We start from the raw sequence: 25216 nt of genomic DNA on the forward strand, positions 1-25216 counted from the left end.
CATAAAATTACATTAAAAAATGATGTAATTGTTTTTTGATGCAAAGTTTTATTAGATTTAGAAGGATAAAATTCGAATCATTGGAAGACTTTGATTTTAAAACCGCCACAAGCCGCCATTATTAAAATTATAATACCTTTTATGGATTATAGCACAACTCTATGAAAAATGGAATGTATCGAAATCAAACAACGCTATCCAGGAAAAACAATCACAAAAATCTCTCTGATACAAACGGATGGATTAGAATCCGGGAAATTCATAAATCTGAATACGTCTCTTTATTCTACTTCTGGTCTTTTTCTTTGATTTTCTTTTGATTCAATTTGTCAATAACAATAATCATCATTAGCAAGACTGACTTCAAAAACCAATCGTAATAAATAGGGTTTAGTAATTCGTGACGCTTGAAAAACAATTGTTTTATGGAAATCCAACATCCCGCCAGCGATTGAAATTGGCTTACAGAAAGTTGAATTGAAAATGACTGCTTCTTTGCCTGTTTTCGAGAAGTTATTTCTCTTGCTACTTCAAATGTAAGTGTTTTTTTAAACATGATCCCAAGTTTCATAAAGTAAAAGTAGCCAGTTGTTGTGCAAAAAGCACAGAATTCCCAGACTGCAAAAAATATAACAGTGAAAGATATCAAAAAAGTATCAAGAAAAGATCAATTTCTTTTCCAATTTCGATTTTTGCTGAGATTTTTCATTTTTCGATAGAGATTCATAAGATAATTCAAGATTTTGAGTTTTAAAACTTGAAATAGCAGCAAAAGTTTAAACTAAGAACGCGAAAAAGTTGTCCTTTTTAAAGGCTAATGGGCGCACCATCTTTTTATTTAGTTAAGTTTTTAGAGTGTTTTCTGGAAAAAAATTAAACTTTCTGTACTGTTTGAAATTTAATTTTCCAAAAATTTCCGAGAATTATTCGCCAAATGAAAAGCTAATTTCACACGTCAAATTTTTTTAATTTTAGAATCCCAACTTTTTCAAAATAAATCAGCTCTGGCACAAAAAAAAGTCATTCAATCGTCAAAAGCGAGCGTGGGACTTGATATGGACTGTTTCGCGGAACTACTAAGCAAAAAATAATGAATAAATCACCTTGCGTTCTATTGTCACTTTTAATAATTGCGACAAATTGTCGCTTGCGATGAATTGTCGCCGTACCGTTTTTACACCATTTTTTCTATTACACCAATTTTTTGTCCACTCTTTTGAGAATTTTATTAGACAGGAAAAAATGTGAATGGTACTTTCGTGATTACAAAACAAATATTCGGTTAATTGTGTTTCAAAAGCTCTCGAAAGTTAAAGATCAAAAGTGGTATCACATTGACACCGAATAAGTCGGAATTGTTTAATTTTCCATAAAAAACTATTTTGAGATATAACTTTTTTAACGAAAACATAATAGATTTAGACAGTGAATTTTGAGCGGTTAACGTCGGGGAACACTTTTCTTGGAACACTTTATTTTTGATCTCAGTAGTTTTTTGTACGCCAAGACAAAAAATTCAAAAACCCAGTGTCCTTTAGAAGTAATTAGTTTTGAACTTACTATCATTCTCAAAAAAAGTATGTCCCAGGGCGGGGTTTTTGTCGCAAAACTGGGTTCCACTATATGATGTCTTACGAAGTCGAGTGATAAATCAAATTTAAGCTTCTTCAGCCATGAGTCTGATAAAAAAATTTCAAATTATTGAGAAAAACAGGTATGAATTTTCTGTGTTTTGAATAATTACTCGGGATGGCTAAAAAAGCTTTGCATCACAGAGTGGACCTATTCTTTCCGACCAGTAAAAGTGGGGAGGAACAGTGTTTTAGAGTGAGCTTAAGATTGTTTCGTTTTTTTCTCAGTGAGGTAAGAGTTGCTAGCAAAAATTATCTTCCAATGGATTGGGTGATGTATCAGTTGAAGCAATTTCGGTCGTGATTCAAAAAATTTGAAAAGTTAACAGTGGTGAAAAAATTGGTTTGAGATTTTTTAATCATCGACTAACTGCGGGCGATAAAAGTGAGCGAGAAGGCTTACAGCAGGGCAATAAACATTGAAAAAAACTTGAAAACTTGCTTTCACTCCAATTAAATAAATTTTTGCGCAATTTCGGAAAAGCAGTTTTGTTTATTTTCACACAAAGTTTCTACATCAAAAAATTTTTAGAAAATTTTTTGTTGAGTTAATTTCCTTGTTTACTCTTCAATTTTCGAAAACATAAATGCACAAAAATTTTGCAAGATATTTATCAATTATTGATAGTATCTGGAATGCCTAATCATTCGGATTTTTTTCGAATCTTTTCATCAAACTACGGTAAAAACGACAGAAGTAGGAAAACATGCTCATTTATTTTCGTTTTCTTATTGCTGTAGTCAAAATATTTTTTTTGCTTCAAGCACAACTGCCGGTTGTCCTTGCTTCGGTTTTGCAACCTTACTAGAAATAATTTCATCTGTTTGTATTTGAAATGATTTTTCATATTTTTCTCCTCAAGTATCCACACGAGTGGTTTCTCGGGTTGCGTGCGTTTAGTCTTTTTGATGACAGTCGGAGCATACTCTTTAAGTCGACGCCTCCAGAAGCTGTAAAGTCTATCTTTCTCTCGCTTCCAGGACTTGTTGGACAGTTTACCGGTAGATACTTTGTTGAAGGCTGCTGCCGGAGCGTAGACGAATGGACGACCCATTGGGAAGTGAATGTGTGTCGTCGGTAAGGTCAATACTGACATGCGTTAGCGAGGTGAGTTGAGGATTGCCTCAGTTTCGGCTACGATAGTAGCAAATAGATCTCTGGATAGTCAATCAGAACCAAGGTTTAGTAAGAACTGTCGTGTTATCATTAAGACGAGTCGCTCCCATGCGTCATTAAAAAAGGGTGCTGACAAAGGATATAGGCGCCATTCGACTTTGTGAATTTGTTGCGTTTCACTTTGGGTGGTTTCGTTGAAGTTAATTGGTTCTGAGCGTGGTTGCTTACTGGCGCCGACGAAGTAAGTAGTCTTGTCAAAGGTTAAAAGCTTAGTTGTGGCTTTCCTAGCAATGAATCGTTTAATTGCCGTTATGCAGTTGTTCATAGTAAGATTTTCTGTCATTTCCAGATGAACCGCGCGAGTGGAGGGGCATGCGAAGAGTCAAAATTAGCTTTTTCAATATCTTTTCTTGTGATGTAGAATGGCCCTATGTAATCAATATCTGTAATTTTGAACGGAAATGGATCATCAAACGGATAGTCGAATTGAGTCGGCGGCAAGTCGACCATGATTGGATGTAACCCTCTGCCTTGGAATCTTCTGCAGAGTAAGCAATTATGTCTTATCTGTCTGAGCATTTTTCGGAGCCCAAAGATGACAAAGCTTTTTTGGCAGGTAGTTGCGAACGTACTCAGTGCATTGATGCGTACAGCGGCAATGAGCGCTCTCGATCATCATGCGCCCAATTGATTCCTTTGCTTTCTGCTTTCAGGTCATTGAATGCTTTGTTGCGTCCGGTAAAAGTGAGTTTCGAAATTACTATTGCGCGTGAATAACACCGTTGTTCAGAAAAGGAGAGAACTGATGTAGTTTGTCTTTGTTGTCAACTTGCTGCTTGGTTCGTAGTTGATGGTAGAAGTCAGCAAAGTTTTCTTACTGGGATGGTTGACAAAGGACAGGTTTGGCCTTTTCCAGGTCTTTCATATTAACTTGACGTTTCCCGTTTCCCTTCAAGCCATCGACAAAAACTATAACACGAGCTGTGATACGAACTAATCAAAACGAGTTTGAAAACCCGGAAGAATCGATTAGTGGCGTAGTTGGGTGGCTAACTGTTGTAGCATTACTTTATTCAATTGTGTCGTTGATGCCCCAAATAGACTCACTGTTCAGTTAAAATTGTGGTGAAAGAAACCAGAGCGTTGTAACGTCATTAAGTTTAACTCCACGTGTAGCGCTCTCAGCTCGGTTGAGTTTACCAGGGATGTGTTTCCATTGTTCGACTTTGGAATAAGTAAGTAGTTCGCCAACTCTGTTTAAGCAGTAAGATTTCAGTTTACCGGGCAATGCAATCCAGGAGGACAAAACAGTTCTTTTATCTGTTCAAAAGTGAGTCGAGTGGGGCTTAAATCGTTTTTTTTTCAGTAGCCAACTTGCACAGCCGTGCTCCCATAAGGGCGACTTGTAAATTAAGTAAATTCGAAATGCTCTCTTGGATCACTGCTGTCACCATTGTTCTGCCAATCAAAATATTGGCGTGCATGCCAGAGCTGCCTGCAGTTCGGAAGTAGATACACTTAGACATTCCGTCTTGCAACATGTCGCAGAAAATATGTCGCACTAGGTGACAGTTGTGGTCCAAGTAAGCGCGGCTGCCTCATAGGGGTGCTTATTTGCCTTGTTCAACCTATTTTTCAAATATCGGAACAAATTCACTGGGCACAGGTCCATCCCAGGAATTACCAGACTTGTAGAAGAATCTAAAGTTTTATGACAAACGGCGCTAGAATACCTAGTGGGTCCACAAAACCGTTGCTACTGTAGAGAGGACTGCTCGGAGTGTAGAGTTGTAGTATTAGTTACCTTGGTTCTTGATTGTACGAAAAACGTATCATCAGTTGTGTCCCCCTTGACGCTAGACCCGATGCGCTGTAGGATTAGTAAATTTTTCGCCTCCAGCAATGGAATAGATGGCGTCATGAGTGTTAGATACGAACTTTGTTAGGTTGTACCCCCCCTGTCTTAGGGAAGGTTTTAGTTGCGTAGTACAGACTCTAGCCTTGTTTGTAGTGCTGAATTACTGAACAAAATCGTCAAATAAAAGCTTTTATGAAGTAGTTCAGCAATATTGGGCTTGGTTACGCAGTAATTAGCAGTTTATTGCAAAAGAAAGCGCAAAGATGACAATGAATGATGACCATTTTGAACTAAAGATAAGTCGGGTGTAATGGTACTTCTTCATATCTTTTTTGGTAGGCCAAAAGAAGCAAAGCGCAATTCGATCTTCATCTTTGATAAATATTTGCATGAACATGCCTTCAGAATCTACCGATATGGCCACAGGTTTTTTCGAAATAAAAGAAGAAGGCAAAACAAGTTGTTTAACAGATTGGGTCCAGTTTCACGCTGTGAACCTTCCCGGGCTTGCTTAGATTACTCACAGGGTGATGTGGGAGGTATCAAAGTAATTCCGGCTGTGGGTACTGAAAAATGACAGATTTGACGTAGTTATTTTCCAAATCAGTTGTAAGCAACTTCTCATAAAATTCCATGGTTTTAGGGTAATTTTTGAGCCATTTTTGTAATGATTGCAATTGAGCTATATCTACCGGATAGTTGTTGGAGGTTTCCACTTCGCTTTTCCAGCGTAGATTTGTTTTGTAGCGAACTCTGTCGTGCTCAATGCTTTGTTCCATAAACCTCAGTTGCCGTTTGCTTTTATCAGAAAATGTAGCATTGATATCTTCGTGGAAGCCTGTTCCTTCCATTTTCCAGATTTTTTCCACTATTTAAGTGAGTGTAGCGTCATCTTGACTGCTTATGTCAAGGAAGTTAGTTGATAATCAGTTTGATCCGGAACTAGATTTCTGGTTGAGTGGGCCAGTGATCGTCCAACCTAGTAGATTTTTGAGAGCGTAATGGGTGCATGTACGACATTTTGTGATATCGCGCTACGCATTTTTCTTGAAAGCATCTACGCTAAGCAAAACTTGGATTGTGTTGTTGCCTAGATCAGGAAAGTTGACATGTCGAAGGTTTTTGTAGAGTGAGCATGTTCTGTTAAGGTTGCTTGCACCTATTGCGTCAAAACTCAGAGCTTCAACTAAGTAGACTGACTGCAGAGTCAAAGTAGGCTTGGTAACCTTATTTGGTCCGATACTTAGGTGGACCAGAAAGGAAGACACTTTGTCCTTACTGAAATCACCTTGTACGCTAAACTGTAGTTGTTGACTTGGCTTACACTGAAGTGTTCCAGCTGTTTTGATGAGGATGTATGAGCAGCTGCTGCAGTTGTTGAGTATGGCGTAGCATTCTACTTTGTGGCCGTTGTTTAAAAACGTTACTAGCTTAAATTTCAATTGATTTCTGATGTTACTTATATTTTCGATTGAATCTTTATTTTTGAGGACTTGGTTACTGTAATGCCGAGCTGCATGTTATTTGTTTTGGCTGTACGTTTGAAACAGTTTTTTGTCGATGTGTAGAATTGAATGGTTTTTCCCTCCGCAGTTGTTGATGGAACATCGCTTGGCCGATGTGCTTTCACTGAATCTGTATTGGCCTAAGCAGTTGAAGCACAGTTTATGTTGCTTCACCAGCTCTGCTTGTTGGTCTAGGAGAAGTTTTGAAAAGTCCGGACACATTTTCCAATTTATTGGGCGTGGTTATCTCCTTGACATAAAAAGTTCTCTGGTCTTGTCGATTTATCTGAAAATCTGTCGTAGGTGCGCCCGAACATCGATGTAAAATTGTTATGTCGGCTGTCGGATTGTTGTTGCTTCGTTGGTTGTCTATTCCGTCAGGCTTGGTTTGAAGTCGATGTTTTCTTGTTCAGGTTTTCGCAAGCTTGCGTGTATTTATTTAGGTACTGCGAGTTTAGTTTAGCGTAATCTTTGAGTTTAGCGTAATCGAGATCGTGTAGCGCGCAATGTTCTTCCCGCTTCATAAAAAGAATTCCTGGGAGTTTTGAGCGAGCAAGTCAGTTCAGGTTACTAAAACTCAAATTGGCGGTGTAGCCATTGAGTTCGAAATTGTGGATTAGTTTCCGTAGGAAATCAGTGTTTCTGATAAAGCCCTGTGGTTTGCTTAGTTTCATTTTGTCAAATTTTTTGAGCTCCTTGATGAACGCTGCCAGCACATATTCTGGGTTAACGTATCTAAAAACTAATACAAATTTTGCCTGTTCAAACAGAGAAGAATTGGTTCCGTGGCGCTCTATTAAGTTTTTAGCATTATCAGTACATAATGACTGCCAAAAAGTAAATTTATCAACCGGGATTTGGCGGTTGTTGTTGCCTATCGCAGTAAGAAAGAGTTCGAACCAGTGGTTCCACTACAGTGGTTTGCCGTCAAACTTTTGTAGTTTTATATCGGGTAATTTGACTCCTTTCAAACTGTACTCGATGCCAGTGGTCGGATGATTGGTATTAAGGTTGATGAATTGTCTTTGTTCATTGCCGAAAATGCTGTTGCGCTGTTGGTCGTGTGATTTTGAGTTATTCCCATGGTGATCGTTGAAGTGCTTGGCAACAAAGTTTTCAGATGTAGTAACAGGACGATTCAAAATTGAAATTGTTAGCAGACCATTTTGGTTACTGCCAGTTGACATCTGGGCTTCGTGTGTTGAGTTGTCATTTCGATTGAATCTTTATTTTTGAGGACTTGGTTAATGTAATGCCGAGCTGCATGTTATTTGTTTTGGCTGTACGTTTGAAACATTTTTTTGTCGATGTTTTTTGTTGGTTGAGTTTAAGGATAAGTTGTTCAGTCAACAATGTGGCTTAAGATTTTACGAGCTCGGATGGCAGCGATCGCTCAGCATTTCCGTTAAATTAAGCCTTGTGAGTTTTACTATAAGGTACGATTACATTTTTTTTGTTCAACTCAACCAACCATAGGGTTGACTCATAGTGGTTGAGTTAATAAAAATGAGAGACAGATCACGCAGTTATGAGCGCTTTGATTTATGGTTGAAGACAAAGTGGTGAAACTTTGAAAATTTTTTTGGAATTGAAATGAGTCAGAAAGTTTTGAGACTTTCAAAAATCATCGTACAAGTTTTCGTAGACGTGGCTAGTAAAACCCTTTCTAGTTGCGGATTTAAAAAAGCGTTGCGGAAATACGAGGGCTTTTGAAAATTTGAAGCACGAGTTTTGGGCTAAAAATTGGCTATCGGGTTTTGGCTATTAGTTTTTTGTATATAGGGAAACCTTTTTTTTTGGTAACTTCTACTTTGGTACTCCGAGGTTTAACAATAAATTGATCAAATGAACTTTAACATCTGGGGTTGTAGAATTATTTAACATGAAAAGTAGCACAAACTTATTTGCGAGAATTAACGTCAGACAAATTTATGTCATGATTACCACGAATATTATTGTAGCTGTTCTTATAACTATTGCTTGCCGCAAGTATTACTTTTTGATGCTGATTTTTTTTCACTTTATTTATTGTTAATAAAACATCTTTTTTAAATTTTTTTTTATATTAACCACCAAAACTGTTATCATTATAAAAACAATTTTCATTTCGATTATGAAGTGGAGACTAAAAACTTGGGGTCTCTAATTTCACCCAAAATCAAGTGCCTACAATAGCGAAGAAACAAATGATTGAAAAGTTACAGTGATGAAGGAAGACACTTTGTCCTTACTGAAATCACCTTGTACGCTAAACTGTAGTTGTTGACTTGGCTTACACTGAAGTGTTCCAGCTGTTTTGATGAGGATGTATGAGCAGCTGCTGCAGTTGTTGAGTATGGCGTAGCATTCTACTTTGTGGCCGTTGTTTAAAAACGTTACTAGCTTAAATTTCAATTGATTTCTGATGTTACTTATATTTTCGATTGAATCTTTATTTTTGAGGACTTGGTTACTGTAATGCCGAGCTGCATGTTATTTGTTTTGGCTGTACGTTTGAAACAGTTTTTTGTCGATGTGTAGAATTGAATGGTTTTTCCCTCCGCAGTTGTTGATGGAACATCGCTTGGCCGATGTGCTTTCACTGAATCTGTATTGGCCTAAGCAGTTGAAGCACAGTTTATGTTGCTTCACCAGCTCTGCTTGTTGGTCTAGGAGAAGTTTTGAAAAGTCCGGACACATTTTCCAATTTATTGGGCGTGGTTATCTCCTTGACATAAAAAGTTCTCTGGTCTTGTCGATTTATCTGAAAATCTGTCGTAGGTGCGCCCGAACATCGATGTAAAATTGTTATGTCGGCTGTCGGATTGTTGTTGCTTCGTTGGTTGTCTATTCCGTCAGGCTTGGTTTGAAGTCGATGTTTTCATGTTCAGGTTTTTGCAAGCTTGCGTGTATTTATTTAGGTACTGCGAGTTTAGTTTAGCGTAATCTTTGAGTTTAGCGTAATCGAGATCGTGTAGCGCGCAATGTTCTTCCCACTTCATAAAAAGAATTCCTGGGAGTTTTGAGCGAGCAAGTCAGTTCAGGTTACTAAAACTCAAATCGGCTGTGTAGCCATTGAGTTCGAAATTGTGGATTAGTTTCCGTAGGAAATCAGTGTTTCTGATAAAGCCCTGTGGTTTGCTTAGTTTCATTTTGTCAAATTTTTTGAGTTCCTTGATGAACGCTGCCAGCACATATTCTGGGTTAACGTATCTAAAAACGAATACAAATTTTGCCTGTTCAAACAGAGAAGAATTGGTTCCGTGGCGCTCTATTAAGTTTTTAGCATTATCAGTACATAATGACTGCAAAAAAGTAAATTTATCAACCGGGATTTGGCGTTTGTTGTTGCCTATCGCAGTAAGAAAGAGTTCGAACCAGTGGTTCCACTACAGTGGTTTGCCGTCAAACTTTTGTAGTTTTATATCGGGTAATTTGACTCCTTTCAAACTGTACTCGATGCCAGTGGTCGGATGATTGGTATTAAGGTTGATGAATTGTCTTTGTTCATTGCCGAAAATGCTGTTGCGCTGTTGGTCGTGTGATTTTGAGTTATTCCCATGGTGATCGTTGAAGTGCTTGGCAACAAACTGTTCAGATGTAGTAACAGGACGATTCATAATTGAAATTGTTAGCAGACCATTTTGGTTACTGCCAGTTGACATCTGGGCTTCGTGTGTTGAGTTGTCATTCCAATTGGAGTTTTCATTGATAATTGTTGGAGGCGAGAAATTGTATCGTAGAGGAGCGCGAAAGTTAAAAAAACCCAGCTTTGCAGTAGATGAGACTGATTTGAAATCAATTGCAGAGGTAGCGGTGACACCGTTGATTGTCTGATCTATAGCTATGTTGTTTCCCGGTAGAGGTGGGAAGCCATAGCGATGAGGAGCGTCTAAGTCGAAAGTACTCAAACCGTAGGCGGACGTGAAAGTTGAAAAAGTCAGCAGCCGTAGTACTTATGACGCTGTTGGACAAGTTTTCAAAAGTATTTGAGATTCTTAATGGTACACTGACAGTTGTAGATGTGCCTTGCACTCTGAGTGGGCTGTTTGACCTTGTGGAAATTGAACCATTGTTTGTTAAGACTTTTTCGTACTTCCTAACAACAAATAGTAGGTTGCACTTTCGTTTTCGTAGCGTTGAAGCAGTGTCGAGGCAGTCTAGTGCTTCTTGAGTGGAAAACGCTCACAAGTTCTCTGCAAGTTTATCGAGCAGATCTAAGCAAAAGGTGACCTCCCTGGAAACTAAAATTAACGTACTCGATTTTGCTTGAGTTGGCTATTTGCCTCGTTACCTCTTCTTCAAAGTCCTCAAAAGTAGTGGCGGCGTCTCCATTGATTAAGTAGTTGTAGTAAGGTTGTCTTTGCTGGAGTCATTAAAGAAAATAGTTTAAGGATAAGTTGTTCAGTCAACAATGTGGTTTAAGATTTTTTGAGCTCGGATGACAGCGATCGCTCAGCATTTCCGTAAAATTAAGTCTTGTGAGTTTTACTATAAGGTACGATTACATTTTTTTTGTTCAACTCAACCAACCATAGGGTTGACTCATAGTGGTTGAGTTAATAAAAATGAGAGACAGATCACGCAGTTATGAGCGCTTTGATTTATGGTTGAAGGAAAAGTGGTGAAACTTTGAAAAAATTTTTGGAATTCAAATGAGTTAGAAAGTTTTGAGACTTTCAAAAATCTTCGTACAAGTTTTCGTAGACGTGGCTAGTAAAACCCTTTCTAGTTGCGGGTTAAAAAAAGCGTTGCGGAAATAAGAGGGCTTTTGAAAATTTGAAGCACGAGTTTTGGGCTAAAAATTGGCTATCGGGTTTTGGCTATTAGTTTTTTGTATATGGGGAAACCTGTTTTTTTGATAACTTCTACTTTGGTACTCCGAGGGTTAACAATAAATTGATCAAATGAACTTTAAAATCTGGGGTTGTAGAATTATTTAACATGAAAAGTAGCACAAACTTATTTGCGAGAATTAACGTCAGACAAACTTATGTCATGATTACCACGAATAATATTGTAGCTGTTCTTATAACTATTGCTTGCCGCAAGTATTACTTTTTGATGCTGATTTTTTTCACTTTATTTATTGTTAATAAAACATCTTTTTTAAATTTTTTTTTTATATTAACCACCAAAACTGTTATCATTATAAAAACAAATTTCATTTCGATTATGAAGTGGAGACTAAAAACTTGGGGTCTCTAATTTCACCCAAAATCAAGTGCCTACAATAGCGAAGAAACAAATGATTGAAAAGTTACAGTGATGTTCTTCTGTTCAGCTAACGGTTTAATTGTTGATTGTGATGAAACGAATTTTGATATTATTTGTAGTTTGTTTCCATTTACTTTAGTTCTTTCACAAAACTTGAAATAGCTTAAAAATATATCAAAAAAACCTGCTGCCAAAAATTTATGTGTTTCAAGCGCACATCGTTGATATATTTTTCGTCAAAATGTTTTTTATGTCCTTGCTCCGAAGGTAAAACTCAAATGTCTACAATTGCAATTATGTTTGAGTTTTTAATTTCAGTTAAGGTTCCAACATTCTTGTGAAAAGAGCACTCATAACTTCAATTCATTTATTTCGCATTTTTTCCCTTCAACTAGGGATTGAGTAATATTCAAAGTCCAAAAAATTCAAGGAGAGCCTTCAAATAGCTCAAAAAATCTCGGCCAAAACGGTTTTAAACAATAAGATTTGAAGAAAAAACTTAAATAAATCGATATTTTTTCAATAACTAAATCAGTTGGCAAACAATTTAAAGAGGGTATTAACCTTCAAACTTAAATTAAATTTACAGTAAAATTAAAATCTGGGAAATCCAATTCAATTTCATCCATTTTTCTTTTGAAAACAAAATTGTTCAGATCTTTTTTGACACTTAAAATGCAAATTGCTAGTAATTCAGCCTTTTGATGATATCGCAATTACAACTATACTTTATTGCAGCAGAGCACATCGTTTATCTGGTTAATTTTTTCAGCTGTTAAAATTTTTGAGGGTTTTTCCCTCGATAAAAATTCTAAAAATTTCAAGAAAAACTGAAGTATTGATTGAATCACAACTGAAAATGAGACTATGAGACTAAGCTTACATGAAAAAAGATTCCTCACCTTAAAATCCCGAACTAATAAACCCAGGATTTTGACAATGATTCCACGAAAAAATCTAAAAAAGTGTTTTTCGGCCAATTAAATAGTCTTTAAGGTACTTTTTTTAAAATCAGCCGTGAGTTCGTCTAGCTTTCTTAGATTATTTTGTGATATATCCATTTGATTGCCACACTTTTTAATTCTTCCTTTACTAGGACAAAAAAGTTTTCCATTTTTTTGACTCTGGTACAAGACTGAGGGCTGAAATTTCGTTCGACGTTAAAACTAGCTCGTTGTTCGGTTCATAAGTCTTCTTAAGACCCAATTCAGAAGTTTTCCGCCAATAACCCTGATAAAACATAAAGTAACAACCCCTAATTTCAGCTTGGCAATGAGACGCAAAAGCATTCAACGCCGCAATTTCAAAGTCAATTAAAAACTTTTCAGCGCTTACGTCGCCGATAAGTGATATAGCGCGGTTATGGTTATGAAAATTTTATTTAATGATAAACATTTGTTGCTGAGCAGGGCGTAAACGCAAGGTGGATAAAATACTGCAGTCTGGACATATACTGGGTAGAGCTGGTATAACTGACTAGGACAAATATTCAAAGTACTGTCTACAGGCCAGGTTCTGTTGAACAGGTTGATTGCGTTGCGGTTCTCAAAATTGCCAAAAATCATTTTTTGCTCCAATCCTTGTTTTCCGCTATCAAAAAGACAAAATTGCCTAAAGAGATCTGGTGTTTCGAAACGACGGTCACTCGTGGCAAGGATGGGCAGGGATGTTGTTTGCTAGCTTTGGTTCAGATTTCTCGTTTTAACCGACCAGGATGATAAGGACAGTTGGGTTGCCTTGCCGTCCTGCACAAATTGTAAGCTTGCTGCGATGATATCTGAATGTCTCCTTCACTTACTGAACTAATTGTCGAGCTTCTGAGCGTCCTTTGTTGAGTTAGTGACTATGCTCACTGCTGTACGAGATTATATCGCTGCCACATGTGTTCAAACTTTTTAGACACTTATTTGATTTCCATTTGCTACATCACCAGTGTGTTTTTTTGTTTGTATCGCACTTCCTTTGAATTTTTTGGCCGTCAGGAATAAGAAGCTTTTGGACTTTTTGTGACGTTTCTCTAGTAAAAAACTTTTTTGACTATTCAATGACTTAAAAACTATTCAAAGAAATAATGAATTTAAAATGTATGCATTTTTAATTGAGCTATTCCAATTCAATGCCAAGGCCAAGTTAGCGCTAAACTAAATACATTTTCTCCAAAAATGAGTCTGATTTGAATTTGGAAATTTTTAGTGATGCCTTATTCATTAATATTTTGAACCTAATTGAGGTATCATTGCTAATGATTTACTTCTGATTACACTTTGATCATGTTTTTGTTCATAATTCATGGGATCTTTTTAATTATAATACAATCTTATGGTTTGGGTTGTTATTAGTGCATGGTATTTTTAATATGGCGTCTTATATCATGGGAGCTTTTTGGTGTGGTATTTTTGTCCTGACACCGTGATATATTACTCGTCCTTGCTTGACCTGTTTGTTAGTGGGAAAAGACTAAAAAATCATACAACAAACTCGAATACTAAATTAATTTGTTTCTGAGGTCGGAACCTTGACTTTTTGAATGATTATTTTAACCTTGATAAACAAAACTCATCCCTCAATTATTCAGAGATTTTGCAAATGAACAAATCTAATCGGATAATTATTCAGAACGTCAGTCATTTTTTTTTTCAGATTCTGTGCCAGATTGTTCGTGGCAGCTGACCTTGGCGAACAGCTGGTGAGTGATGTTCTGGCCAACTGCAGTCGCAATCTGAGGCCAGTGGTGGATGTAAACAACCAAGTGGTGGTGGGGGTGGATTTTATCATCAACCAGATCAATTCCCTCGATGTAGTCGATCAGGTAGAAAAAATAAACTCATTTGAACCATTTAAAAAAATTCTTAAGGATTTGACTGCTTCCTATTGATAAAAAAGTTTCAAAAAAAAACTCGATATACGCTTTCAAATACAAAAAAAAATCAGCATTTTGAAAAATCCATGATTCCTGTAAAAACAGAAGCCATAATTTATGGATTTCACTCCACAATCTCGAAATAAGGCCTTCAAGTAAGAATTTTAAGTAAGAATTTTAAGAAATTTAAGAATACAAAAACTGAGTTTTATGAAAAATTGGCGTGGATTAGTTTCAGAGGTTCCGCATCTTTTTAGGTGCTGGATTTGTCTCTCTTCATTGGGCTCAGCTGGCGGAATGAGAAAGTGTCCTGGGACACGGCAGACTACGACGGACACGACAGAGTCTTCTTAACACAGGACGACAACACCTGGCTTCCCGACATCGGTCAGTGTTGTTGTCGCATTCTTTTTTGTGGTATGAATAGTGGTTTTGTAATTTTCCGAATACCGCGAAGGTAACAAGTCTGTATATTTAGGTGTGCTGTTCAACAATATTCCACGAGAGAAGCTTAAACAGTAACGCCCCTTTAGTTGCCCTCAAGTCAAATATACTTGTTTCGTATATTTTCAGCTATCATTCATCTAAAAAACTATTTTATTGTCTAGTTTACAGCTAATTGAGCTTAGATTTTTTGAAATAACTACAAGAAAACTCTATTAAGGGGCATAAAACTTGGTTTTGAATTATTCGAAATGGAAGCTAAAACTAACAGTTTTGTAATAAATTTTCTGTGATTGCCTCGACTGCAAGATTATTCAACAAAAATTGTTTGCTTAACAAATTTGCTTAGTTTCCTTAAAATATCTGAAAATGCGGATCCTAAAAAGATCTTTACTTGATATACTTTTGACGTTTCTTAGCGTTTAGTGAAAATTTAATCTTGCTCTGTAATAAATTCAACGCGTGCTTTTTCCTTTAAATTTTATAATTATTTCTTTGTGATTAATTTCAGATTCAGCATGACATGAGCTCACTTCAAAAAGTTAATTTAATTGGTTAACCCAAGGTTAAGTTAGACCAGGTCACTACTGTTGCAAAATTTGGTATAAACTATGCAACAGACTCTAACTGCAAGCTCGTATCATTAGTCATAAGGTAATAATGGAGTTGGCTCTCTTCAAGCTATCAAGTTTTAACTATACAACAGATTTCAACTGCAAGCTCATTAGTCATGAGGTAAAAATAGAGTTGGTTCTTTGAAGCCATTAAGTAAAAAGGGAGTGTAACTTTTCAATGTTAAGATTAAATAGCAGGAGGTAGATTTTTTGGAGTTATAATTATATAACCTTTATTTTCAAGCCAGAAGCTTAAGACCATACAGTCAACAAAACTGTATGTTTGCAATTTAGTACGGTTAGGGAGAATACCAAAAAGAGGCATCCAGCAGTTCGGGTGGCCTATCCACGAGAAAAGCTAATCGCCCAGATTATCAGTTTGAGTCATTCAGACAAAACTGAAAAACAGTAGAAAAAATCAAAAATTTAGATAAAAAAACGAAAACCAACACAAAATTCAATTTTTGAGTGTTGTTTAGCAATCAAAATTATATGACCAAAAAGAATATGAGAAAAGGATGGAAAATTACTATCAAATATTTTTAAAAAAATTCGTTTTCACAAATTTAGAAATTTATGTAATTTTATGATAAAACGAGTCCAAATATTCATAATTAAATGTTAACACTGTAAAATTTTTGTCTTCTTGAAAAAAAATCATTATACAAATTACGAACTTATTATCTTTTTGCTCTTGTAGCAAGCTGATTTTAGCGTCTTGTGGTGATTGCCTGCGTTATTTCTTCCTTGTATTGCCTATGTTGACAGTTTCACTTATGCAAACGTGAAGATTTTTTTTCACAAGATCGCTTTATAAATCGCTTAATGTAAACCCAACCTTGCCTATTTTACTTCATGAGTTTGAAAACTTCATCTACATGTAACTCTCGAACCAGACTGAGTATAACTTGTCCCGATAATCTTTCAGACTTTTGTGTTTTAATTCAATTGTTCTTCATAACTTTTTTGCTTTCTGCTTTAGCAGTCATTTTTCAGCTGTGCCATCTATCAGTACACTATTTTGATATATTAGTTGAATATATTTTTGGTCTATCCTTCTTAAAATCATCTGAGTTGATATTTCATCGCTGCTGCGTTTTTCAAAATATTATACTGTGTGCTTCGAACTTCAAGCTTACTTCATTTATTGTTCCGACTTTCGATACGAAAGTAACGGAATATTTGTGCTCGGGGTGGGTTTTTTTTTCTTCAGACAAATTTCGACTTTTTAACTAGCCAATTTTGACGGACTTTTTTTATATCATTCGAAAGCTATTGTTGTCTTGAGCCTAAATTTGAAAAGAAATTTCAACTGTGATCATTTTTCGTATAGTTATGAGGGTTTAAAGATTGCCATTTTGACCAATTTGGGACAATTAACGCGCGATATAATTCGCGCTATTAACGCGTAAGCGGAGATTTAATCCGTCTTAGAAATCGTTCCAAATTGGGTAAAAGAAGCTTATTTGCCATAATTGATTTGTTACAAGAAGTGAAATCTATTGTTTTGTACTTTATATGGCGTGTGGGGGGATGATTTTCATTAAAAAATTTCCAAATTTTCGAGAAAAAAATTTTTCATTTTATTTTTTTTTCATTTAATTTTTTTTTCTATGTTTTTTATGTTATTACAGCTCCATAAATGTTAAAAGGCAGTCGGAACTTTCAGGCTTCGCCCTGATACGAGCAGTCTTGTTAAAATTAAGTAACTGTTGGATAAAATAGTAATTTTTTTTATTACTCAAATGTCTTTTTCATCCTTGCTTATAAAGAGCTTTTATTCAACGTTTTAGAATCAATTTCCTTTTGCTTTTGAATTTTTGTTCCGACTTTCGATACGAAAGTAACGGAATATTTGTGCTCGGGGTGGGTTTTTTTTTCTTCAGACAAATTTCGACTTTTTAACTAGCAATTTTTGATGGAATTTTTTTATATCATTCGAAAGGTATTGTTGTCCTGAGCTCAAATTTGAAAAAATATTTCATCTGTGATCTTTTTTCGTAAAGTTACGGGGGTTTAAAGATTGCCATTTTGGGCAATTTGGAACAATTCACGCGCGATATATTTCGCGCTATTAACGCGTAAGCGGAAAGTTAATCCGTCTTAGAAATCGTTCCAAATTGGTTTAACGAAGCTTATTTACCATAATTGATTTGTTACAAGTAGCGAAATGTATCTTTTAGTACTTTATATGGCGTGTGGGGGGATGATTTTTTGTATAAAAAATTTCAAATTTTTGAAAAAAAAATTTTCATTTTGTTTTATTACTTTTAATTTTTTAATGATTTTAATGCTCCATAAACCTTAATCTTCCAAATTTTAGAGAAAAAAAATTTTTCATTTTATTTTTTTTCATTTAATTTTTTTTTAAATGTTTTTTATGTTGTTACTGCTCCATAAATGTTAAAAGGCAGTCGGAACATTCAGGGCTTCGCCCTGATACGAGCAGTCTTGTATATTTAATTAAAGAATTAAAGCATACAAGGCACAATCATTGCCTTAATCGGCGATAATCGGCCTGAATCACAACAAATATTACTTTCATCGGCCTACAAACGTTTGAAATTTTTTTCACGTATAGCAAAAAATCAGCTGAACAAATCTGACCTTCCTGATAACTTTTCAATTATCTCAAAACTTTTGTTTTTGAAGAAACTTAGTTTTCGATAAGAAATTTGAACACAATTGTGTTGGACCATCACTGTCGATTAAAAATTTATAAAAGAAGTCTATTCTTGACTAGCTGCTCCTTGTTTTTTGTGTACTATCAAATTTCAAAAATTATAGCCCAAACAAAAAGAAATTATTTTCAAGGTTTAGAGAGTCACTTGTAGACACCAAAAAGTTTCAAGTTTACATACACATCGTAGATGTTTCCAAGCTGCAATTTCAAGAAAACAGATAGTTCTGTTATCGAGCAAGAAACTAAGAGTTGCTCATTTCAGGCTTTCTATGAATAACAGTTATAAAAATTTTCTCCTCACGTGTTTTAGTTGAATTGGTCAGAATTTACATTCCATGTGAAATCAGTTCCTCAAAAAAAATTTTACGAACTACTTTGGGGCACCTACAAAAAACGACTATCCACTGTTTCAATAGGTTGATATAACTGCAGCTTGAAGATAACCCAATTCATCATGTGTTTAAACCACATTTTAGTAAGAGGAATAATTTGGTGTTCATTGAGTTTAGCTTGAAGGCTATTTTAAAAATAATAGTAAATTTTGCGTCGATAAGCAAAATTCTGCAAAAAATAGACGTCCAGTTTTACGTTTCTTTCCATTTCTGGTCTTTTTTGAACAAAATTATGTCCTGTACACTTATATATAAAACTCTTTTAATTTGTTGGCTACTTTTCTGAAATTTTTTGTGATAATCGTAATCATTTTTGTTTACAGCTAAAGTGAATTAATACACAGATTGCTAGTATTGAATTTAAGTTGTTTAATTCAGTCTCATTCCTCTTTAGGAAGACAACACAGTTTAATTTATGAATTTGCTGAAATTGCGACTGTGGGTCTTTATCTAGTCTTGAAAAATTTCAAATCGTATTGCTAGAAGCACAACTAAGAAAGTTCATAATCAAGAAAGCAAATTGAAAAAATCCACTGAGAAAAGACACTAAAAAATCTGGTACACCTGTATGAGGGAAATTTTCTGTAGATGCTAAAAACGTTTTTAGGATAAAAAGAAATCAAAATCAAAACAAGACTGCTCGTATCAGGGCGAAGCCCTGAATGTTCCGACTGCCTTTTAAGGTTTATTGAGCAGCAGTAATACATAAAAAAAATTAAATGAAATAAAATAAAATGAATTTTTTTTCTAAAACTTGAATTTTTTAAATGAAAATCATCCCCCCACACGCCATATACAGAACAAAAAGATAATTTTTGTTCCTTGTAACAAATCAATTATGGCAAATAAGCTTCGTTCACCAATTTAGAACGATTTATAAGAGGATTAAATCTCCGCTAACGCGTTAATAGCGCGAATTATATTGCGCGTTAATTGTCCCAAATTGGTCAAAATGGCCAAAATGGCCATCTTTAAACCCTCATAATTCTACGAAAAATGATCACAGGTGAAATATTTTTTCAAGTCTAAGCTCAGGACAACAATACCTTTTGAATGATATTTAAAAATTCCGTCAAAAATGGCAAGTAAAAAAGTCGAAATTTGTCTGAAGAAAAAAAAACCCACCCCGAGCACAAATATTCCGTTATTTTCGTATCGAAAGTCGGAACAATGACAGAGCGATAAAACAATCAAATATATTTGTTGAGATTCGCAATTAGTGTGAACTTTAAAACTGCTTTATCTTGGTAACCCTTTTTACTTATAACTGCAACTTAAGTTTGCTTATTGCTACAGAACTGAAAAATGTTTAGATTACCGTATAAAAGTGTGCACTAACGATGTTCTTGTGTTTACGACTAATTGGAAGATAAAAATTGTTTGCTTCAAAGGAAAATGCTGAATTTCAATTTTTTGTGGATTTGAAAAATATAAGAAAAAATGTGGGAAATAAAACAAAACAGGTAGTTAGAAGTTGACAATTTTGATAGAAAATTAAATAATTTGTAATGTCACTAATGTTGCTCATGCAACCGATTTTTCAAAAATAGCTGAACTAAATATACAATTCAAAGTTTTGGTTTCGAGAGTTGGCTTTCATTTTCACCAAACTAGAGTTCATTAGAACTCATATGCTTCACTTCTCAGCGTTTTTTTAGTTTCAACTTGGGAGAGAAAAATAGCGTAGAGTTTCATGCGTCTCTCTTCAATTTCAGTTTTGAATGCATGAACTGTAGAACTTGACATGACGCCTTGTTTGCCATGCATTGTTTTTTAATATTTTTTATTGTTTTTAAGCCATCCGCATGGTCAAATTTTTCATGTCGCTTTTGCCCAGGGTCATTTTTTTGCACAAAACCGACACGCTGCACATCCTCATCAACACTGAGATGAAACCATTTGTGGTTGCCTTCAGTTTATGTTTGAGATAATATGGAGGAGAATCTCGCTCATGTATATTTTATTCTCTTTCAGTTTGTTCTTTTCCTCGTTCAAATTATTTCGTTAGCTTTAAATTGCCTATTTTTCCTTCAAATTCACCAAATTCACATTAACAGTAAGAATCGTTAGATGGGGTTGATTTTTAGTACCCGGCTTCAACTGGTACGTACTCAATAAGCTCAACGAAGTATTATTTTGTCTCAAATCTTTGAAAAATTAACCAATTCACTAGGAAGCCTCTCGTTCTAATTAGATATATCAATTAATTTGCCATGAGCTAATTTAAAAAAAAAATTTTCATACCAGATACTAAACTGTTTGCCATCAGCAGCAACGAAACTCGTCTGATGTGGAGTTTCCATTATATAAAAATTATTACAAAACTTTTTCACATTTCTTTCAATCAGTGTTTCCATTATGTGATCAATCAGAATCAGTAGAATTGAACTGACAAAAATTTTCTTTCTGGTTCAGCTCCATTCACATCGTAAACATCAATTTCCAGGGCTATTGCATTGAAGCCATCTTCAAATCCATATTTTGTAGTGGTAATGTCACATTCGAAATAACTAAAACAGCTAACAGATATCATGAAAGAAACATCTCTGTAAGTTTACTGTTGTCCATTGAGTGCGCTTCAAAAGTTCTTTGCTCGACACAATCATGCGTAGGGTTCCCATATGATGAACGGGATCCACAGATGCACAAGATCGAAAACCTGAGAAGCGCGAATTCAAGAAGACATCGGATCCATCAAAGCACTCGACTATACCAAATTAATTCTTTTTATCACTGATCTTTGAAACAAGTCATTTGTAAAACAAGGTAGCCAATACGCTGTTTTACTCAGGCAAAATTCATGTTCTTCTAATGGCAACGTTGTGAAGCGCATCTTTCGTTAACCAGTTCAAATGCTCTTGAGTATGAACTACTGACAAGAGACTGCAACACAAAATATTTCTTTCATTCGGCGTGCCGTTCGTTCTCTTTCTGCATTATAAGAGATACTCATTTCTGCCTACTTGCATCTATATAAGTTGCATTCTGCCTACTTGCATTCTGCCTACTCCATCTGTTTAAGTTACGCATGACAAAAGTTTCTCAACAAGAGGTTTACTGAGTCTCTCGGAATCTTTGAATTTATGAGCGGCGTCTGTTTCTGGATTGATGATGTTCAAACCACCCAGTCTTGCCGGAAGCTCTAGCACAGATCTTTCAATGTCTTCTGTTGATACTCAACAAGTCAATTTTGGCAAAAATTGTGTTCTAATTTTGCTTTTGACTTTTGTAAGATTACCCTTAAATTCATCCTGGCTACTCAGCGGTGTGAAATAAATTCTCAAGTTCTTTTATACGTCCATCAGTCTTTTTGAGAACCACGTAACTTTACTATAAAATTGACTTTTCAACCTTTTCTGAAAGGAAATTTGCTTTTAAGGGTTAAAAAAGCAACTGTTATTTAGCTATGTTTGTTCTTACCTTTCAGTGAATTGTGCTGAAATCATTTCTGCAAGTTATAAATTGAATTTAAAAAGCGCACTGATTTCAAAACGAGCCTTTTTTGTACTTTTGGTTGTACTGTGTTGCATCTTATTTTTTGCTGGACATCAAAATATAAATCCTACGGTTTTGATGGCTTCGTAGAAAGTTAAAGGTAAAAAAGACCCAGTTAAATTCCCTTCAAGTATTTGGCTTAAATTATACCTGTTGATTGTCGCTTTGATTGATGATCTAAACAAAAGAAAAGATTCTGTTTTACAAGAGATGATTTAACAATGCATCAAAAATGGTTAGAGAGAATTTCTTGATGTTGTAAGCACTTCTGTAAATATTGAAAAGCTTTAAGTTTTTGTATTCATAAAAAACGAACGAAAAAAAATAGGATATTGGCTACCAATTATACATTTTTTACTCATCATATGATTTTATTGAAAAAATACTTAATTACAGAATTGATGGTAACTTTTAGGCAAGATTCATGATTAAGACATGATAATATGTTTTTTTACCTTATATAAGGGTCAGCAATTCCCGTCGGAAGATTAGTGTTTCAGGATCCAGAACAGTTTCGATAAAATGGCCAGTTTCGATTGAATGATACATCCATAGTTTCTTAACAACACCACTTTTCTTATTTCGAACAAATTAGATCCTTTTAACTAGCTAATGAAGCGGTATCTCTGAGTTTCATCCCAGGTTGAAAGCAAAAAGTTGCCATTTCATTGTCCCATGAGTCACAATGAACTTGACGTTTTTCGGTGATATGTTACAATAGGTGGTAATTCTGAGTATAGTGCGTGTATCAAGTTTCAGAACAATTATGCATAATATAGTCATTTTGTTTTCAATCAATTGTTCTACTATTTAGATAGTTTTTGTAATTACATTACTCAGCCAAATGAAATGCTATTCTAATACTCAACCTTTAAATTTTTTTGCTGAAAAATTTGGCTTTTGAAATAAATTGTAAATAATGTGCGAAGTATAACAAAAAGCGATCGAGCTATTGAAATTGAACCTACCACCTATTGTAATATATCATCCGTTTTTCTTAGTTTTCTACAACCAAATCAGCGGCCACCACATAACTAGGGACCTGCCAGTGCCCTTCATGGTTAACTCCAGCGGCCACACCTACATGTCCCGCCCTTTGAGGGCTGACTTCCTATGTGCCCTGAATGCGTACTACTTCCCCTTCGACCAACACGTCTGCAGACAGAAGATAGGACCATGGATAAACCCGACTGATCTGATCGACGTGCAAAGTATGCATTTTTTTTAGCAGTCCATAAGTTTTTCTCCATAGCAGTCCATGATTACAAAGTACTTGTGAGATGACTAATCAAAATATACTAACTTGTTGAAGGGAAGTGCGCGCCGGGGGTGGGGGGGGGGGGGGGGGGGCGAACACCTTTCCTAAGGGATTCGACCCTCTTCCGACCCAAAGGGTCCCCCTTTGTATTATTTTGAGATATCCACTTTGGATGAATGACCTTAAAATATTTCTAAAGGCGCCTTTGGCGCCACTATATACTAGCTTTGACGGGGGAGAGCGCGCCGAAAAGCCGAAAAAATGGGATTTTTTGGTCGAAATTTTTCAAAAAGTCCATAAAAATGCCTTTTTGGCCTGTTTTTTTTTGAAAAAAAATGCCTGCGGTGCAGAAAGTTTGGTCAATATAGGGTCTTTATAGTGATTTAGGGGAGCTCAGAAAATCAATTTGGTCGACCTAAAAAAAAGGTCGAGAAAATTTCAAAACTTTTTTGAAAATGCGCCCCCTGGAGATTCCTAGATCGGCGCCTGGCCTGCAGGTTAGCTATTGAAAAATAAACGTTCTTGTACAAAAAGCTTTGCAATTGAAGAAATTGAAGTATTGAAGGAAAAATGTTTCTAAGCAATTGAAGCAAAAATGTTTCTGAAAATTTCTGGCACCAATAAAAATGAAAGTATCGAAAAGTTACAAGATTAAATTTCAGCCGTAGTTTCGTTTATTCAGACGATGCGGCCATAACTTCCAATATTCTGACATCAAGCACTTCGTGGGAAGTCGTGGGCGTCAACGCTGAACACATGAAATTTTACCGAGATCGGAACTTCTCCTCTATCGTTTACTCAGTGCATCTGAAAAGACGAAGCGCCTTCTACGTGGCAAATGTAATCATTCCCAGCGTTGCGATTAACTACCTGACATTGTTTAACTTTGTAATCCCGGCGAACTCGGAGGAGAAAATCACTTATGGAGTCACAATTTTTCTGGCACAGACAGTCAATATGATGATGGTTTCAAATATGATGCCGCACGGCGCCAGTTCGATTCCCCTCTTTGGACAATATTTACTATTTTCTATTATTTTTATTGCATCTAGTCTTCTTGTTACAATTTTCCTGGTTTCCTCTTTCATCGATCAGATGTCGGATCAGTCGTACGGAGGAAAGGTTCTACGATTCGCCCTGAAAAATATTAGCCCAATTTTGGGTCCCAAAATTCCGAGGCGAGACGTATCAGGAGGTGACAAGAAAGTCGAAGAGCTCGCTTTAGACGACAAATCGGCCGACAAAATTTCGGCTAAAGATTCAGTGCCTGATAATACTGTGCAAGGTGGTGAAAGTAAGACAAACAAACGAAATGGTTCGAAGAAAGCGTCTGTCGAAGATTTGACTCATGATGAACAAATTCTGATTGGTTGTGTGACCTTGAACCGAGCTTGTTTCCTGTTCTCCTTTCTTCTGATGACAGTTATGACATCCGCTTACATGATTATTCTAAACACCACTTCCGACAACGAAATTCAACCATCCCAATTTTCTGCTTAAATGGGACGAAGACGGAGATTTCAGACAAACGAAGAAAAAGCCTTGATCCTATCGCAAAAAGTACTTTGACATAATATATTCTTTTTCTAAGTATAAACTCGCGCCTATAAAAACGGCAATGGGAAGGGACCTTTATTGAAAAAATTCATGCTGTTTTTTTTAGTATTCAATAAAGCAAAAATAGTATAATCATAAAGTCACTAATCATCATTAACTTTCTAACAAGTTAACTTTTGTAAAAGCGACAAGGTAAGTGACCATGTGGTTTGAGTGAAATAATTGAAGGTTTTACATTTTGATGGTTCGATAACAAAAATTTTCATTTGCAAATTAGTGACAGAACTTGTTTTGAACGTTGTGATTTCGATTAGAATTTTATTGGAGTGTGCTAGCAACTAAAGAAGGTTGTTATTTGAATTAATGGAATTAACGTAATTCATAGATGCTTGGCATAGAATGATATAACAGGCAGTTTTCAAATGTTAATGTTGTAAGACGTTGCCTGCTTTATAAATTTCTGCGTGTACTGTCAGATTCTTTTAAAGTTTATTTGAGATTTTTCATAATCAACAGTTTTATAAAGCGCATAGTGATGAGCATTGTGCCTATTAGATTTAAAAAACTAATTTTCTTTTATTTTTTAGACGAAAAACAAGTGAGCTA

The 25216-nt window shown here is 35.6% G+C and overlaps 1 protein-coding gene across 1 annotated transcript; it reads left to right on the forward strand.

Moving 5' to 3' along the window:
* Positions 1-285: 285 nt before the first annotated feature.
* LOC134844319 (acetylcholine receptor subunit alpha-L1-like) lies at positions 286-25153 on the forward strand. The gene is made up of 5 exons (XM_063860952.1): positions 286-536; positions 13948-14116; positions 14425-14554; positions 22797-23006; positions 23736-25153. The coding sequence occupies exons 1-5, from the start codon at positions 484-486 to the stop codon at positions 24551-24553; spliced, it is 1380 nt and encodes a 459-aa protein (XP_063717022.1). The 5' UTR covers positions 286-483; the 3' UTR covers positions 24554-25153.
* Positions 25154-25216: the final 63 nt, after the last annotated feature.

The sequence above is a fragment of the Symsagittifera roscoffensis genome, chromosome 4, assembly GCF_963678635.1.
Source record: "Symsagittifera roscoffensis chromosome 4, txSymRosc1.1, whole genome shotgun sequence".
NCBI lineage: Eukaryota > Metazoa > Xenacoelomorpha > Acoela > Convolutidae > Symsagittifera > Symsagittifera roscoffensis.

Excerpts from the sequence above, each read along its gene's own strand:
- LOC134844319 (XM_063860952.1), top strand. The coding sequence starts at position 484 with ATGACTGCTTCTTTGCCTGTTTTCGAGAAGTTATTTCTCTTGCTACTT. Across the intron at positions 14,555-22,796 it reads CACCTGGCTTCCCGACATCG|TTTTCTACAACCAAATCAGC; the intron begins GTCAGTGTTGTT and ends CGTTTTTCTTAG. Across the intron at positions 23,007-23,735 it reads TGATCTGATCGACGTGCAAA|ACGATGCGGCCATAACTTCC; the intron begins GTATGCATTTTT and ends TCGTTTATTCAG.